General features: G+C 41.1%; 1 protein-coding gene across 12 annotated transcripts in view; it reads right to left on the bottom strand.

The window, feature by feature from the left end:
- Nucleotides 1-18,186, bottom strand: part of adgrb1a (adhesion G protein-coupled receptor B1a) — a 154,505-nt gene that overhangs the window by 38,413 nt on the left and 97,906 nt on the right. For all 12 annotated transcript variants that reach the window (XM_061049655.1, XM_061049649.1, XM_061049650.1 and 9 more), the window contains 3 exons: nucleotides 16,991-17,093; nucleotides 16,832-16,875; nucleotides 1,591-1,717 (listed from right to left, as the gene is read on the bottom strand). In XM_061049655.1, the coding sequence (XP_060905638.1) occupies nucleotides 1,591-1,717; nucleotides 16,832-16,875; nucleotides 16,991-17,093 (274 nt within the window). The remainder of the gene's footprint in view (nucleotides 1-1,590; nucleotides 1,718-16,831; nucleotides 16,876-16,990; nucleotides 17,094-18,186) is intronic.

Raw genomic sequence — 18,186 nt, 5'->3', positions numbered from 1 at the left:
CACACACACACACACACACACACACACACACATAACAGGAGACTGGATCGTAAATATTAAACATGTATGTTATTTATCCTTCAGAGGTTGCATACGATCAGGGCTTCGGTTGAATGGAAGGGGGGGGGGGGATTAGACCTGGTAGTGCATGTGTACCCCACTTAAGGATACATCAAATTAAGCTTTCTTGACATTCTTGGGCCAGAAACGGGCATATAGGTGTAGATCATGGGAAGTGCACATATGAGCTTTTTTCATTTTAAATGTAATTTTCTGTGTCCACTCTATTCACAATTCTAGTGCTGAAAACACAGATAGAGCACACATCAGCCTGTTAGCGTGTATCGATCCAGACATATACTGTGTACAAATATATGAAGCCATCAAAGCGTACTCACGGCCCTCCCTCTTGGTCGTCTTCTTCAAACAAAGCAGCACAAATCAAATATGCCTCAATCAACCCCCGAGCAGCTATAGATCCCTGAAATCCTACAGCTTCCGCGGCCTAGCCTCCCTTGTAGGCCATGCAGCAGCAGCAGCAGCAGCAGCAGCGTGAACAGCACGCCGCCTCCTATGTCTTTAAGACATCCATGGTGCCCATACTGTTACCAGGGCAACTAGTGAGCGAACTGCTACTGAGGCAATTTCCAGTCTAATAATAACTAATCGCAGTGAATGAAAAATTCCCAACAAAGACACTGGCCCTTTTCCCCAAAGAAAGTGGGGCACGTTTGACTCACAGGGATGGGAAGAGGTTTTAACCAGACAATTCATAACCCCCCCCACACACACACACACACAGACACACACACACACACACACAGACGGCTCACTGTGCACAGCTGCAGAGCCGTAATGTAAAGGAAATGTGTCCCGTAGCTTACTGTCGCTGATTTGAATGTGCCTTTCTTTCACGTTATTGGATTGCAATGCAGCACCTTCTCCACAGGGCCTTGTTACCATGGAGACACCACTGACAGTGTAATATGTTAAAATATGCTAATATGAGGAAGCCATTGTTGAAAGATCAGGAAAAAAATGAAGGAAAGGGGGAGTGGGGGGTGGATGCAGGTAAGATCCATCAGCTGTACCATGATGTTAAATCCCACTCACCATGCCATGTATGGATTTCAGTGTGTGTGTGTGTGTGTGTGTGTGTGTGTGTGTGTGTGTGTGTGTGTGTGATCAGCACCATCTTAATGCTCCTGTAGCACATAAATAGCCTTCCTCCTTGTCATGAACAAAAAAAAGATAATTTCCTTTGCTAGACAACATTTAGCAGCATGGCTTTGGCATGTCGAGACGGAGACAGGGGAGGAGGAGGAGGAGGAGGAGGAGGAGGAGGGGGGGGGGGGAGATGGAGAGAGGGGAGGATCTGTTGATATGTAATGACAATGACGCCCTTTGGAGAGAAAAAAAATAAAACAGCTGATGCATTCACACAAAATCCTCTCTGTAAAAAAAAAAAACACACACACACACACACACACACACACACACACACACACACACACACACACACACATACACACACACACCGTCTGCGGTAGCTCTAACGTCAACGAAGTCAAGGGAGGTTGTCGGACTTACCATTTCGGGATTTAGCCGTGCTAAAATGGCGAAGGTGGACAGTCTGTCACACACGCATTTGGTTCTGAACGAGTCGACTAGCACGGCTTTGCAGCCCCTGGCAGACCAGGATCCCAGCAGAGAGGAGCTGCACGAGAGAAAAAAACACACACACACACACACACACACACACACACACACACACACACACACACACAGAGAGAGAGACACACACAGACAGACAGACAGACAGACAGACACGATCACACACACACAGGGAGAGAGAAGCGATGCGGTGAATATAAAGGCAGCTCCATAAAAAAAACGAAAGCAGAAGAAAGCGGGTTTAAATCCAACACAGGCTATTTAGTCCACTTTACATCTCCGCTGAGCGCACGAGAGCCGCAGAGAGAGGAGTGCACGCGGTGATGAAGAGGCTGCGAGGCGGCGTGCTGCAGCTCTGAGCCCGGACACATTTCAGCAGCACACTGCTTCCACAGCCACACATATATCCATACATCCATCTATTTATTATTATTATTATTATTATTATTATTATTAGCCTTTTATTATTATTTGTATTATTACGTGTTAACTGGTTTAAAAATATTCCTACATCTAGTTTATAAATAATCGCCACCCATAAATAGCCTTACACCTTTTTTTTTATAACAATACCCCCTGTGCATTCATATTTAATAACAGGAACTCCTCTTTAACTTGTCATGCAGCGATGATGGACTCAACAAATTGGTTTAGTGGACTCTATAAGGAGTACATTTATTATTTATAGTGGTAGACCAGGTGGTGAGTCCAAGTATCCTAGTGTAGACACTCCTGGTCAGACATGACTACAATAGTGAGTGAAAGTTGCACAGTCAAATTATAACCTGAGCTGGAGAACTTAGTCTGACTGAAGTATTCAAACTTTAACTAAAATCTTGAAACATTGTTGTATTTCCACTATGCATGATGAGTACGTGATGTTGACATTCTGCTTTATGTTTAACACATGCTTCAGATTTCCAGCTCTGCAGCTCCAAAATAAAATGAATGACAGGAACAACCAAAAACTACCTGACGAGCAGGGGAAATGTCAGCCAGGGGTTTACACGCTCACATTTTATTACACAGACATTTCAGTCTCTGCCTCTTGAACTCTGCAGCTCATTCTCATTCCAGCCGCTTCTGTGCAGCGCTGTTAGCACCCAACATGAACTGAAACATGTCAAAAGAAAAAAGGGCCTCTGTGACTATACTTAACTATGCCACTTAATGAACGACCCCGATCTGAGTGACGTCTGCTCGGCGTTTGATCTACGTTCAACCAAGGAGACGCACGACGTACAGCTACGGCAACACCATTTAGACAAATCACACGCACAACTACACGCAGCTTATCGTCTTTTAGGATCGGATTGTGGAAAAGAAAATCCGACAGGTGACTTCAGTGAGTAACGAGAACATTCATAGAATTCAAAAGTAGATTCGAAAGTACCATATTTCTCCTTTAAATGTGGTTGTGTATACAGTTGGTGAGCATGCTTTGGCTAATGGTGGCTAAGTGATAAACAAACATGGAATGAAAACTTATTTTATGATTCAATAACACCTGTGCTGCATGCTTATATCAGTCGGCTGAAAAGATCTCTGTGCACATAAGTAAACAGCTGTGTAATGTTTTCTGTTCTCCAGTGTGTTCTTCTTCACTCTTTAGCTGATAATGTGATTCCATCCAACTCAACATAGCATTAATAGAAAGGCCAATATTCTCACTACAGCATCTTGTTGTTCTTTTTATGTCATGTCCTGCCTCAGGAGACCCCCCGCTCCCACCCTGCCCACCCTCCCGTTCAACAGGGAAAGTCTCCCGTTGTGAAGTGTAGTAACGTCCAGATCAGGAGGATTTCAGGTGCAGACATTTTCAGGAGTGCATATGTGAACTTTGATCATGACAAAGGTTCTTCATGAGTGATTTATTTGACTGTTAAATAAAAGCAGGATGATATATATATATTTTTTTAAACAAAACAAACTTACATACTGGACAAAATCAGTGAAGAGATAAGAGGTTCTGCTTTGTCCACAGGGGGCGCCAAAGTTGAAAAAAAAAAAAAAAACAGACGTTCGTCACAGGAGCTTTAATATAACTTAGTCAGGGGGGCGTGTCCAGACTTTTTTGAGCGGGTTGGCCTGAAGTGTGATGTGTGCACAAACAGACACAAATAACTGATGGCAACATTGGCTTACATTTTTAATGAGACTAAAAGGAGATGTATGTTCAAAGTGAAAAATTAAAGAACTTAAAAAATTGCATGCAAGCTCCTGCACAGTCTAAATTGCAAAAATTACATTGATTTATAATGTTTATAATATAATTTATAACTAACACTACCAGTTAGTTCATTACAAGTAAGATGGTGTGCATTCATTCCTAATCAGCTGTTTTGTGATATTGATGTGCAAAGTTTTTTTATTAAACAATTTAAAGTACAAAGAAAATATGCTACACTGATAGGCAAAAAAAAGACCTAAAAGTCTTGCCTCTGACAGGATTTTTTGGGTGGCACCTGGGGTGGCCAATCAGATTTCTAGGTGGTCCACCCCTTGCCACCCCTCTGGACACGCCCCTGATATTAGTGCTTGACAAATGTTTGATTTGCATTCTCAAAACTTTTTCTTGAATTGCAACGCTTTGTAAAAATGTAACTTTGATTATAAAGTAACTTTAATGATAATTGATGAATTTGTCTTATTATTATTATTATTATTATTATTTTGAATTCTCTTTTCGTGCACTCCTCTAGTTTCCAAGTAGAAATTGGTTTTAAAATTCTAAGTCAGAGCATCGTGTTTCGATTTATCGTGCCATCACTGGCAACTTTTACTTGATAACATGAACAGCTTAACTTTCAGCGGTAAATCCAGAAAAACTGAAACATGATTTAGTTTAAAGCCAAAACAACAAAACATAAAGAAAGACATGGGACTTTTCAGGTCATCGAGGTCAAAGTTTGAAGATGTTCATGAGAGCAGTTTGACATAATGCTGCTGCAGGGTTCACTTATTTGACATGTCTCGTAATTAGACAGAAAACAAAGCTTGCGACATAGAGCGGCCTGTCATTGCTCTGCTTCAGTGCACACAGAACTTCAGCAAATAAGTCCAATCGATGAAAAAAAGCATCAAGATAACTAATTAAACACAGGAAGCAACAGGCGGCCGACTTAGAGTCCCCTCAAACAAATTTATATCCACTTGATTGACTTGAATTTACATCGGCTTGATGAGCAGCACGTCGGTTTTTGACTCTAACTTGGAATCTAAATTAGTTTGTCAGGCTGTGACAATAGCAGACACTTGGGATGTCAATCATCCCGCAGCTCTTTTGGAAAAAGCTTTCGGAGAAATCTAGAGACTGAATTCAGGCCTCAAATACAGTTGTCGATTACATTTAAGAACAGTGAGACACTTATTGAAGCATTTTTGGTTCTTTAACGAGTCATATATCACATGCTAACTTTAGTCAAACTTTAGAGCAGAAGTGATATGTCTTACAGTGCTTTCACACTTGCACCAAACTGCAACTTCCTGAAGTTTCAAGGAGCTGTTTTCACATATGCACTCCTGAAAAATCTAGATAATGTCAGATGACTACTCCAGATATTCTCTTGGCAAGATGTGATGTAAAAAAAAAAGTTACGACGCTATACTGAGAATACTTGCCTTTTCTATCAATGCTGCGTGTACTTCGGCAGAGTCACAATATCAACAAAAGAGCGGAGAAGAACATACTGACCAGCAGAAAAAAGTCTGCTGTCATGTTTGGCAGAAGCGGGTGGTGAAGTTTTTATACGACCGCCGCACAACTATAGACTGTATGCACACAGCCGAGGAATATCTGAGCATGTAATAAAGTGCTTCATTGTGTTTACTGTTTACTGTTAGCATGTTCCTCTCCACTTCTTTTGGCATTGTGATTGTGTCAAACTACACATAGCATTGATAAAAAGGCAGAAATGATCATTACAGCATCCTAGAGCAGACTCTGTTACTTCATCCACCACTTTCTTGTTCTTCTTTTACTTCATGTCTTGCCTCCTGAGACCCCCCACCCCTCCCGTCCAACAGGGAGAGTCTCCTTCAGTGAGGGACGTGTGTGGACAACCAACTCAGGGAGATTTCAGAGGCAGTCTGTCTGAACATGTTCTCAATATTAACAAGATCATTTGGAAGGCTTAAGTTCGTCTAATTTAATTGATGTATACAACTCAAACATACTCAAAGAAGTTGATAGCGATATAATTTCATTAGAGGTCAAAATGCTTAGTCATTTTAGGTTCAACACACTGACATTATGTACTTCATTTATTTAAGTTATCTTGATGATAGATATGTTAAATGGACTTGAGCTTGTATAGTTCTTTTCTGGTCTTCTGACTACTCAAAGCACTTTTACACTGCAGGTCACACCTACCCATTCACACACTGATGGTAGAGGCTGCTATGTTAAGTGACCATCAGAAGTAACTAATCCCATTACACATTCAGGCGCCACCGCCGAAGCAGCGGGAGCATTTCTTTTTTAAGTGTCTTGCCCAAGGACATGTGGCGTCAGGAGCTGGGGATCGAACCCCAAACCTTCCGGTCGAGAGATGACTGACACTACCACTGAGCCACAGCCACCCCATATATTTGTTAATTTGTTCTCAATTCAAGTACATTCATATCTTTAAATTACAAGTTAATATTCTTAAATAGTTTAGGACAATCTATCAATACATCAGACAATGTAACAGTCTTCACCCTCGCACATCCATCGGTTGCATGACTGGACAGAAATAGAAGCTACAGATTGTGTTTGCCTGCTTGTGAATGTGTTTGGTAGCGTGTTTCTGTGATGTGTTTGTGTGGATTAGCAGCACGAGGTGACTCAGTGTTGACATTAGAACATCACCTCTAACAGAAATCCAATATATTAGGACTCGGTGCAGTTCTGTGTATGGCTGATGTGATCAGGCGCGTGTGTGTGTGTGTGTGAGGCAAACTGTGGCCTGCAGACAGCCTCACCCCATCGTCTAATTGGATAATTTAGGTGCTGCTCCAGCAGCCCTGCATGGAAGAATGTCCTCCGCCAAGAACAGGCCACATGGATGAAAAGCCGACTGCCAGAGCAGCACAGAGGAAATATAGAAACATAAAGCTATGAGGAGGACGGCTCCTGCTTAATGTTCACATGTCCATTTTTTAAAAGCATACAAGCAGGAATAATCTGTTGTGCAGCAAAATTCAAAAATTTGAAAAAAAATGTGTTGCATTTCAGCAAATATCTTAAGTTTGAAACTCCCAAAATGCTCTAAAATGACATCAGATTTATTCAGTACCGTTTATTACTCATCAAGTGAGTCATGCCATCTGATAGAAATTTACATTTAATATGACAGTGAACAGCACTGATTTTACATGAGATATAATAATAGTCAGTATGACGCAGCCTGTGAAAATATGTGTGTCATGATGTCATCGAGGATGTCTGAGTTTATCAGAAAAACTCAGAATTACATATTGCAGAAAATGTCAAGCTGCATTATGGGAATTGTAGGATGCCGAGTGTTTGAAAGTTGACCCATATACAAGGGGCTTTAAGTCAGAATGTCTCAGCCTCTGCTGCTTCAAATTTGACTGTTTGGTCTTTTGCAAAAATAGTGGACTGCAATTTTTATTGAGCCTTTTTAATCTTCCAGCCACTTAAAAAAAAAAAAAGAAGCTTTGCACTACATTCAGCTCACCCGCTCTCTCAAACATCCATATGCAGAGGGCTTAAGTTTTCCTGAAGGATGCCAAAAGCTCATCACAAGCTACTTTGTGTGGCTGGAAGTTTTCAGGGGATTGAACAGTTGACTTCCAAGCTACTGGACGCCCCCGCTTGACCTCCTGAACCGCAGCTACGTCATCAGCTCACAGGTCTCCAAACTCGTCAACCCCTTTGGCTTGAGATTTGAACATGACAGGATATGAGTGGTTATCATCTGTACCATAGAAATCTCCAATCCCGACTCCCTGCTGATAAAGCTATTCTCACTTCTATCCTTTGAAATTTATTTAAGATTCATTTAAGGGCTGCACAATCAATTTTAATATATATTTAATTGGATAATGGGAGTATTTAGTAAGTGCAGTACAGTGACAGACCCGGAGAGGTTTATTCCCTTCAGCTTTATGCAGCATTTAATCATATTTTTTCATGTTTTTAATAAGTCATCTGTTTTCATTTTATTAGGGATAAAATGTATGCATCATTTGGGTCGTGACTGATATGACTTAAAGCAGACGGGGTGTAGGTATTTGATGCTTCAGGCCCGCCCCAGCTGGCCGTCTTTGACTGTTTCAAGGCGACAGCCATCTTTGGGTTAGGGTTAGGGTTGCATTGCAGCAGGCTGAGGGCACACAACAGGTGCTCCACATACACACAAACTGAGGCATGCACACACAGAGCACTGTTCCACCCTGCCAGCTTCAATGTTGCAAGTCTTCGTCCATTTTTCCTTGCCGCTGTCTCGTTTAGTGCTGCGCTCATGATGGATTAACGTTAGGTCTTTGTAAATTATTCAACAAAGAGCAAGGTCTAGACCTGCTCTTCAGTAAAGTGTCTTGAGATAACATTTGTTATGAATTGGGCACTCTTCAAATAAAGATTGATTGATTGTGTATTTAATAATACATCCGGTGGTGGATTGGGGGGTGGACATCGTGCATTGCACATTGCAGAGCCGGCGTAAGTGGCAGCTTCTAAGCGCCATTTGGTTGACATCACTGAGACTGTGTTGATGTTTAAAACAGTCAGACATATTGATTAAAGGCACGCTGCAGAAACGGACACTATTTGTGTTACATAAAAGGCTTCTAACACATACAGGACAAAATCCCCAAAGAGATAAAATACTGCTTTGTCCACAGGGGGCGCCAAAATCGACACAAACCGAAAAAGTTCCTCACAAGAGCTTGAAGGAAAACGCAGCACAGGACAGGGAGCATAAGAGTGGTTGAAAGACTGACCTCAGAGCCTAGCCTTTGGTTTTATTGTAAGAGAGAGGCCAAGCATTCAGAACAAAGTGGGAACATTTCAAACAAAAGCAGTTTAAGGTACAATATGAAATCAGCCCATATTTTCAAATCCTAGCTGTAGCAAAGGTGGATACATCACAGTTCATTGAAACCCTTGTCAGTCAGAAGGATGCATGGGTGTAATGACTGGGTCACTGGGCTCAGAATGTGATGAGGTAATCACTTTGAAAATTAAATATCTTGGTATCCTGTCAGACGCAGGTACGCGTTTTACTCATTCATCACCGTCCTGTGCTCTGAAAACAGCTGGTGGGCTGTCTGCCACATGAGTTAGGATGGATTAGCATGATTTGAATGTAAATGCAGCACTATGAGAGCAGTCTGTTCTCTGCACTGCAGCCCCTTTTCTGCTGTGAAGTAAACAAACATGCCCCCCTGCCTACTGAACCTCGCCCTCTCTGCAATAATTGCATTACAGTAATTGATTGAAACTCAAGTGCGCCGCGTTCGGCTCAAACATCTTTGATGAACTGAGGCAGCTCGTCAGCATCAGCGCTGACTCAAACTAACAGCGACATCGTGGTGGATTTGTTTTTATGATCAGAAGCAAAAGGCTGGTTAGTTACTGCAGCCTGCTCAACAATAATTAGTCTGTGAAAAAATAAATATCCCTTCTCCTCTGAATGTGTGCAAAAAAAAATCCCTGCTGTTCTACTCTGTTGTGACTGTTTGAAATGATACACGTTTTGTCTTTTGTAACGCATCTAGAGCAACCCTAACCTGAATATGAATTATTTAAACTAGCTTTGATCACTGATAGAATGAACACAATGCTGTAGTCTGAAAGCAGCACTGACAGCAGTGTGTAGAGGATAAGTGGAAGTGGCAACACGAGTTAATTATACAGAAACTGTAATGCAGCAAATTACAATACAGAGGCCTTATATAGGCTATATGACGCAAAGACTTAAAGGGGACATGTTGTGAAAAATCCACTTGTTCAGTGTTTTTTATCATATATTTGGGTAACCTGAGTGTCTACAGACCCACACAATGTGAAATAAATCCATCCAGTCCTTTGTTTGTGTTCTGCATAAGTCTTACGACACAGACAAAAATGCTCCGTTTCAAATTTGCTCTGGATTCTGGTAAACAAAAAAAAATCCCCTCCCTGGTATCTCCACCCATGGACTCCACCCCCAGCCTAGAGCAAAACCTTTGTGCAGGTCCGCCATTTTTATTCTCGCTACAGAGGAGTAGCGAGAATAAAGTAGTAGTAGTTAAAGTTAATGAAGTAATAGAGTAGGAGTAGTTTCTCCTGGGAAAACTCAGGGGGGGGGGGGGGGGGGGGCTCATTACATTTAAAGAGACACACACACCAAAACGGAGCGTTCTGAGAGAGCTGGTTTATACAGGGTCACAAACCTCCTCTGGTGCTTGATTCATGTTATATTTTGATTTATTTCGACCACAGGGGACTGTTTGAAAAGGTGGAGAAGGGGGATAACATGTCCTCTTTAAAGTTATTGCATATGATTGCTGTACTATATCAATATTGTTCTCCTTTTTCTACACAGCTGTTTATTTTTCAGTGTGTATCAGCAGAAGTACAAAACAATGCAGTTCCTCAAGTGTCCACCTGGGGCTATAGCGCCAAAATCCATGGAAGACCCCTTAATACTCAGATTAAAATGTCAAGTTCACAGCCTAGTTTAAAAACACATTTGGTCTAACTATATCATGTCTCTATTGGTTTAGCCTGTCCTGGGTACAGTATGTATCCATGCTAAGGTTGAAGCATAGTTAGGGGCATGGCCAAAAGTTTGATTGCTATATTTGCATGATGTTGCCCTTTGCTAATCTCCTTTTACGGACTCTGCATGAAAATGTAGAAACTGTATACCAGGGTTCTGATATTTCAGCATGTGACGTGGTCTTGTTTCCGTTTGTAGTATATTTGTAATCCAAGCTGTATTGACCAATTACGTTTCAGCAAGCTGTGGTGAAAGCAGAAAAAACAAGGAAGGAAAAGGAAGTATTGCCTGGAAGACATTAAACCCTAACCACTGGCTTTATCTGAATTACTGAGAAATTGTTCCCAGAAGATGTATGTCATCTTCGGACGATGATTGCCGATGGGTTCAGATATTGCTCTCTTCTCTTTTGAAGCCAACAGAACAATTGGACAAATCCTCTATTCTTTTGGAGTGTTAGATTTATGAGATCTTCTTTGAGACTGCACTCACAATCTTCAGGGCAGCAGCAGACTGATGTCAGAACAGATTTAGTGATAAAGGTATTTATACATCAGGGGAGACACACTGTAAACTAAACTAAGTAATAATGTCAGAGTGAGTGAGAGGGAGGGAGACAGAAAGAAGCTGTTGAGGAATCGTGTTATTGATTCCAGGAGATTGAAGCGTGGTGGAAGTGAAGGGCCCGAGCTGCTTCACGGCTCTTATCAACATGACAAGGACGCTACCTCAGATTCCAATTTCTCTCTGAAATATTAACTCATTAATCATCGCGGCTGTCCAAGGTGGATTTTAATTTTGCGAAGAACACCCGCCTTACCCCTCCCCACCTACCCCAGCATTAAACCCACACACATTGAAATTAGATTTCTTATGTCCTTTCTATGTTTCTGTCACTTTCTGTCCTCCATTTCCTCCCATGCACGACTTTGGTGGGAGCATCACAGAGGTCACGAGGGTCAACTTCATCAGAATCCCATATTATGGTTGTAATGTATCATGGTAACATGTTCCATTTAAACTGCTTTCTAAAGGGCCTGCATTGGTAGGTTGCAGTAGCAGCTGGTGCACATACTCTCCCAGGGAGGTGCAATAGTACATCTGAGTCTGTAAGCATGATGCAAACACATCATGGAAAAATAATCTATAGAAAGGTATTTTGATATGAACCGGTCTGTACAGTTTTGCAAATAAATAAATGCGCTCTAGAGACTTTTTTTTAAGTCTCTTGTAACTTCTCTGAAAACACATTTATTTCTGCTTAATTAATTTGCATGTAGCCCTAAAGGGGATTCCTTCCCTTTGGGAGCAAGACCCATGTGGACACTTGAGTAGGGCCCTGTGTCCACATAGCGATTTTATTCCGTGCAAAAAAAAGGCGCTGGCTGTGCACTCGGGAGTGTTTGCATAAAGCCTTTTATTCACTGAGAGGAAAAGCGCTGCACGTCCGTCCATCCGACACATGCTCCGTTACTTTTTACTGCATGTTTTATATTTGAGATATATCATCTTATTACCCGATCAGACAGGAAGCAAAGAGGATGCGAGTAAGACAAAATACACCCGTGACGTCAACAGCGTCTTTCTGAGAAGTTGAACGATTTTCAACTTGAGCGCTCGGAGTGGCCGCACAAAAAAGAGCGGAGAGCTTGAAAGAAAGGAAGCTGGGTGCTGCGTTTTATCGCCAGGCGGCCGCTTTGCGCTTCGAACGCTCTCTACTCATTGAAAACAATTGAAAAAAGACGTTGGACATGGGGCCTTACTGCAGTCGACAGCATTGGTTTCATTTTGCAACACTTGGTGAAGAAACATCAATCGTACATTTTTCAAATAGTGTTGTTGGGTAATTATAAAGAAAGTGATGAGTTTTCACTTTAAATACTGAAACAGAAGCATTTCAGAGAATATAGGATAGACTTATAAGGAAACCCCAGCACTTAAAAGAAAAATGTTTTCAGCCGACTATACTGCCTGTTTCCTAAATTTTAAAATTCTGTTTTCATACTCACTGTTCTGCTGCTCCAACTTATTATTCTTGTATTTTTCAGCCATGAAAGCTAAACTAAAACAAAACAAGAAAGACTACAAGGAAGTGAGGAAGAGATAAACCTCCTAAACCAATAACACAGTGATATGCAAAGTGTGTGCTGCTGAACTTTAGTGTACTTTGAGGTACATCAAGAGTTGCCAAAACTTTATCAATATCATTCAATCACTGTGGGTATTTTTCAAAAACAACTCACCACAAATGACTGCAGCAGCATTAGATTTTTTTCTGTTAGATATTCATAAGGAAAAAAAAAAAAACAGCTCCATAAAATGACATAAGAACTTTTTGTTGCTCGTCAGAGGAGAAAATGGAGCTAACCATTCAGAAAAAGTGGCAGCTATGAAAAGATTTGACAAAGTAAACAGAGCAGAAAGAAGTCATCGGCGCCCTGAGCAAAGTCTGACAGGACTGAATCTGACAAAAGAAACATTGGACTTGGCTTAATATGGCTTAAAAGATGTTAGTGCTTCTGGATGTAAAATATCCATCACAGTCACTGATGTACTGGGCATCCCCGGTATTTGTATAATCTCTGTTATACATAAGAGACGACAGGAAAGCGCTATAAACGATGTCAGACCTCTCAATAGTGCTTCAACCGATTGGCTTAAATTGTCTATCATGATATCTGCAGCAATTCCGTTTCCAGGAGGCTTTCATTCCAAACAATTACAAAAGATGACATCGAGGCCAGTTGGGAATCATGGGAGTTCTCTCCGCTACTCCACCCTTCTACCCTCGATGAAAACAAACTCTGAGTTGACCATCGTCAAGACGACAAGGCGAAACCGACCTGAGGAAGAGAATATGTTTACCGACGAGCTAATGTATCTGAGTATAATTTACATGACGATTTTATCACAGCAGCTCATAAAGCAACATTACGGCAGCATGTCAGACGACTTTCTGCACCTGGTAAAGCTGCTAAACATGAGACAACGATGCACCGATAACAACACAACCCAATGTCATGTCCAGTCTGTTATGAATTATATCTGCAGGGATGGATTGTACACTCCCCTTCTTGCTCCGTCACTCTCTCCTCTTCTGTTTCTCACACAAACAAACAAATAATGAATCAATCTTTGAGGAAAATTGTGTTAATTGATTATTTTAATATTGTATGCCTCAACACAAATAAACAACCCCCCCCCCCCCCCCCTTACATAGACTGTAAATATTAATGTTTGAAGCCTGAGTGACATCACACATCTGTTCCTGCAGGGGGCTCTGGAGGCTCATCGGCAGCAGCCGCCATGTTGGAAATCCTGTCTCAGTCTAACTTTCAGTCAACCTAACGACAGGCTGAGAGCTGGAGCTGAGGCGAGTTTTAAGATCGCGCCCACCTGTCAATCAGCTACGCGCTTGACTATGGCTAACACTTATCGTTCATAATATGAAAAAGGGATGTGTTATAAAGAAAACTCACCCCCGTACAGTGTGTGCCCATGATGACAATAACTAATCAGACCTATTTCCTTTTTTTGTACCAGGCTGTAAAAACGGTCTATTTTGCCTGTTGTGTGTATGTGACTTCCGGGGCCTCAAGTGGACCATCGGTGAACTGCACGATTTTGCACTTCAGCATTGGCTTCATTTTCATTCAACACCTGAGGTTGGCAGCTTGGGATGTAGTCATTGCCAAAGTGTGGAAACCAATCTGTGACACTGATGAAAACAACAGCGGAGTAGAACTAACTGCAAATATCAAGTGGATGAAACATTTCCATGTTAATAAATGACTTCTCACAAAGGCCTCTTTCTGTTTGTATAAGTCATACAAGCCTTCATTCAGGGTTAACAGTGGCTCAGAGGTTGACATAATACTGCTTGTACCAATTAAATACGAGAGGTTGTGGCCTGCGTCATCCGTCATTCTTCAGACTATATTTAGAGCAGGCTGTCACATGGACATCCATTCAGTTTTTTTTTTTTTCTTCATCTCGTCAGACTTTCTTACCAAATGGACTCAGTCTCTACATTTTCACTCTTCATCTCGCTCCAGGTCTTTTATGTGCCACGTCAAACTTCTTCTAATCCCTTCACCGAGACCTTGGATGTTTCGCTCTACATCTACATAACACAAGTGTACGCATCCATCTAAATGCAAATGCCTAAACCCTGCATCGCCATAATGCTGAAAAATGTTTGCCTCTTTCTTTCTCTCTCCCTCACTCAGAGTTTACTCTGCACCGTGCTCAGACTATTTTCTTGTCCAAAACAAATAGGACACTTAGGCGAGCAAATGAGTCGTGCTTGAATCTGTTGTAAAACTAAAACGTTTTGACTTTTCTTCTATTCTATCATGCTTTCCTCTCTCTTCTTCTCTCTGTGTAGACACTGAACAATTCTCTGTTTAACATGTGTGAGCATAGGCAGGAAGGGAGAAGGAAGCTTTGAGCGACACTTTTAATTTGACACATTCTGGATCCGTGTCGTAGCAGTGATAGTGTGAGGTGGGCGTTTTTGCTCCCCCCCCCCCAGAGCTGTCCAACACACTCATCACCTTTCACTGGGGAGCGGTGCACTGACTCTGTCGAGATAAAAAAAAAAAAAGAAAAACACTTTGGGATGGAACTTTTAAACTAATCTAAATCTACTACTCTAACTGCTATAACTACTCGTACTTATTTGGAGAACCAGTCATACACATAACAGGAGCACTCTGCACTGCAGAGTATGCTGTTGAATAATTAAAGATGGAATCTGGACCACTCAGTGTCAGCTCAGCTCCCTACAATGATACAGTCTGACCGGATGTCTGTGGGGAGAGGGGAACTGATATGAGACAATTTAACCATTACAAATCTGTCATAGAAACCATCTGCTGTTGCTAAAAAAAAAAAAGTTGTTTTGCTTGTTGTGACATTATTTTTGGGGCATTTTCAAATTATTCATATCACTCAGTATCTTTACAACCTAAGCTAAAAAAAAAAGGAAAACAACAAACCCAGCTTACTGAAGGGAGCCGTGAAGTTCATTCATTATCGATCTCATGTATTTGGAGTCACCAATTGATCGAACGAGTATGTTTATGTGGGAAGAAGCTGCACTGCCCAGAGTGACCTATGCATGCACACACAGAAAACGCAAACTCTGCACAGAAAGGTTGACTTTCCGGCCAGGGGATTCCAAACCAGGGCGATCTTCTGTGAGGTGATGGTGTTAACATGGCCTGCAGGAAATTAGCAAATATGTACTGGGTGATAACATTGTTAAAAAAAAAAAAGAGCAGATCTGGACCTTACTCTTTGTTACTTAAGGGGGCGGCAGTAGTTCAGACTGTAGGGACTTGGGTTGGGAACCGGTGGGTCGATGGTTCAAGTCTCAGTGCGGACCACATCTGGAAATTGCATGTGTGTGTGTATTTCAGCCTATGTGTGTAACATGTTTAATAACAGAGTGTAGAACTGAATTTACCCTCGCGGACTCCACACTAAGTATTTCTTCTTCTTCTTCTTTTTCATTATTTACAGAGAGCCTAAATGAATCCACCATAAACAAAGCACTTGGGAACATTTAGCGAAGTAACCATGGCAACGAAATACATCCTTTAAACAGGCAGAAACTTTACATTTGTGTGATGCTTAGATTGGGATAATAGTGTCCTCATATTTTAGAATCATTTAAAGAATAGATTATACAATCCATTGTTGCCCCTGGCAAGATTCGGGGAAACCCCTTTTAAATTGTAAAATGAAACCTGAAGGAATCATCAACAAACCTAGAACGAAATTAAACAAATAAATGAAAAGGTTATCTTTCCAACGCTAAAATAATGAAATCTATAAGTGTTAAAGTTGATATTTTAGATCAGTTTAATTGTGAAAATTAAAACATCAATTTACCGAGGCGGCCCACAGGAGAACCCTATTTCACAAAGTTAAACACACCATGTTTGTTAAACATCAGACTAAAAATGAAAATGGACGGCAAGGGGAATTTGCTGGCATTTAAATAATTTTAACTAGTCTGAAGCTCATTTCAAAGTATGCAGTTTGCATTGCATTGGTCCCCATATAAGCCAAAACTTCCAGACGATCAAACTGGAATAAAGCAGGTAAATGCAAGTTTCCATCCACTGCTTTTTGCACAAAGTTATGAGTATAATAAAGTATTTTCCGTGCTGTCTTTTTTTCTTTTGGTTGATGCAATTTAACCATTGATGGATAAAGGAATCAATGAAATTATTCCATAAAAGAGTAGCTGTTTGATCTTAAACCACAGAACATTTTTAAAGAAATACATATTAGCTCCATGTACCTAAATGGAGGCAGGTACAGTCTCCTCATTGCTCAAACCCATTACTCATCCATCTCATGGTTTCGTCTCTCAAAGCTCTGAACATTGCTTGCATGGTCACTTGACAAAACAACAATGTAGAAGATCTTACCTGTCGCTCTCATCCCAGGATATACAGGTCTGGTTGGCTGTTCCCTGGAGGACGGGGAAGAGATGAAAAAGCAAATGATGAACATAAAAATGGTAAATGAAATAGAACCATAAAAATTGAAATGATGCGTTATAATAGTGAATGCTTTCGGTGACTTACGTTGTACAGGTGAGAAAACTCGACCACAACAGGAGCAGAGAGGGAAGCAGGGGTGGGCTTGATGGTCACTGACAACACCTTGGAGTTCATGACTGTGCTGTTTCTGAGAGGACGAAGAAAACAGATGGTCAGTCACTAATCCAACCCTAGCCACAGTGGTGCTGTGAGCTAAACGCTAAGAGTATCTAGACACAATAGTGAAAAGGCTAAAGCAAAGCTGTTGATGAGCAATTATTTGAGTACAGGAAGCATTCTGCTGCAAACCATGCTGCCTTTTCACTGGCCCGCTGTGACTCATGGCTTAGATTGTCCTTTAGTTTGGTAAAGGTCACACAAGAGTCCATTTCAGTAGAGTCACTTTAACCAGGAACCATGTCTACTCGGCAAATGAATAAGGTTCAAAGAGAAATGAGCTTCAATTACTTAAAGTGCAACAAAACATGTGACTGTATAGTGACTCTTATTTCTCTAACATACCTTGTGCTTTTTAGAATGAACCAAAGACTTGGCTGCAACAGTGAAGCAAATACAGGTGTGCCTTTTTTGTGGGGGGTTAGGGGGGCCTGCCTTGTCTTTGGATGATGTACTGATGTTCATATCCAAGAATTATCATATTAGTATCTAGAGAGAGACATCAGGCTATATTTCAAGTAAAAAAAACAACATAGTGGATAGCTCATTAGCTACTACCAGAAAACAGCTAACATTAGCATTCAGCCGCTTCAAGTTAAACATTTCTGTGTCACATGAATCACCCAGAAATACAATGTCTATGAAGCGACCACTGCAATGGTCAGCACAGTACAACAAACATTGTATTTTTAGCTAGCTAACATGAAGTTAACCACTAGCTAGCACGACTACCGTCTAATTCTGAAAAGAAAACCTTCTTATATGTCACTTTGGCTCAACATCAAGATGGCTAAAATGTTAACTCAAGGCTACTAAGCAGTGATCCACAAGCCAATGGCTGTGGCTATGTGATTCTTATATTAAATGAATGGATTAAACATGTAATTGTCCTGGAGAATCTAAAGTTTGTTTATTAGCATCAGATCTTTAGCCTAGCACTCACATTTTTTCAATAGCATAGAAATGTTTTTGAGGTATTGTGTTTGAGTGTCTCCCTGCCTGTTTAGTATGCATTGCATCTTTTTTTGCTTTTCATAGGCACTATCAATCATGTGGAATGAGAC

This window comes from Labrus mixtus, chromosome 11 (genome assembly GCF_963584025.1).
Source record: "Labrus mixtus chromosome 11, fLabMix1.1, whole genome shotgun sequence".
Lineage (NCBI taxonomy): Eukaryota > Metazoa > Chordata > Actinopteri > Labriformes > Labridae > Labrus > Labrus mixtus.
The sequence above is the reverse complement of the archived record's forward strand: the minus strand, read 5'-3'. Positions and strand labels throughout refer to the sequence as shown.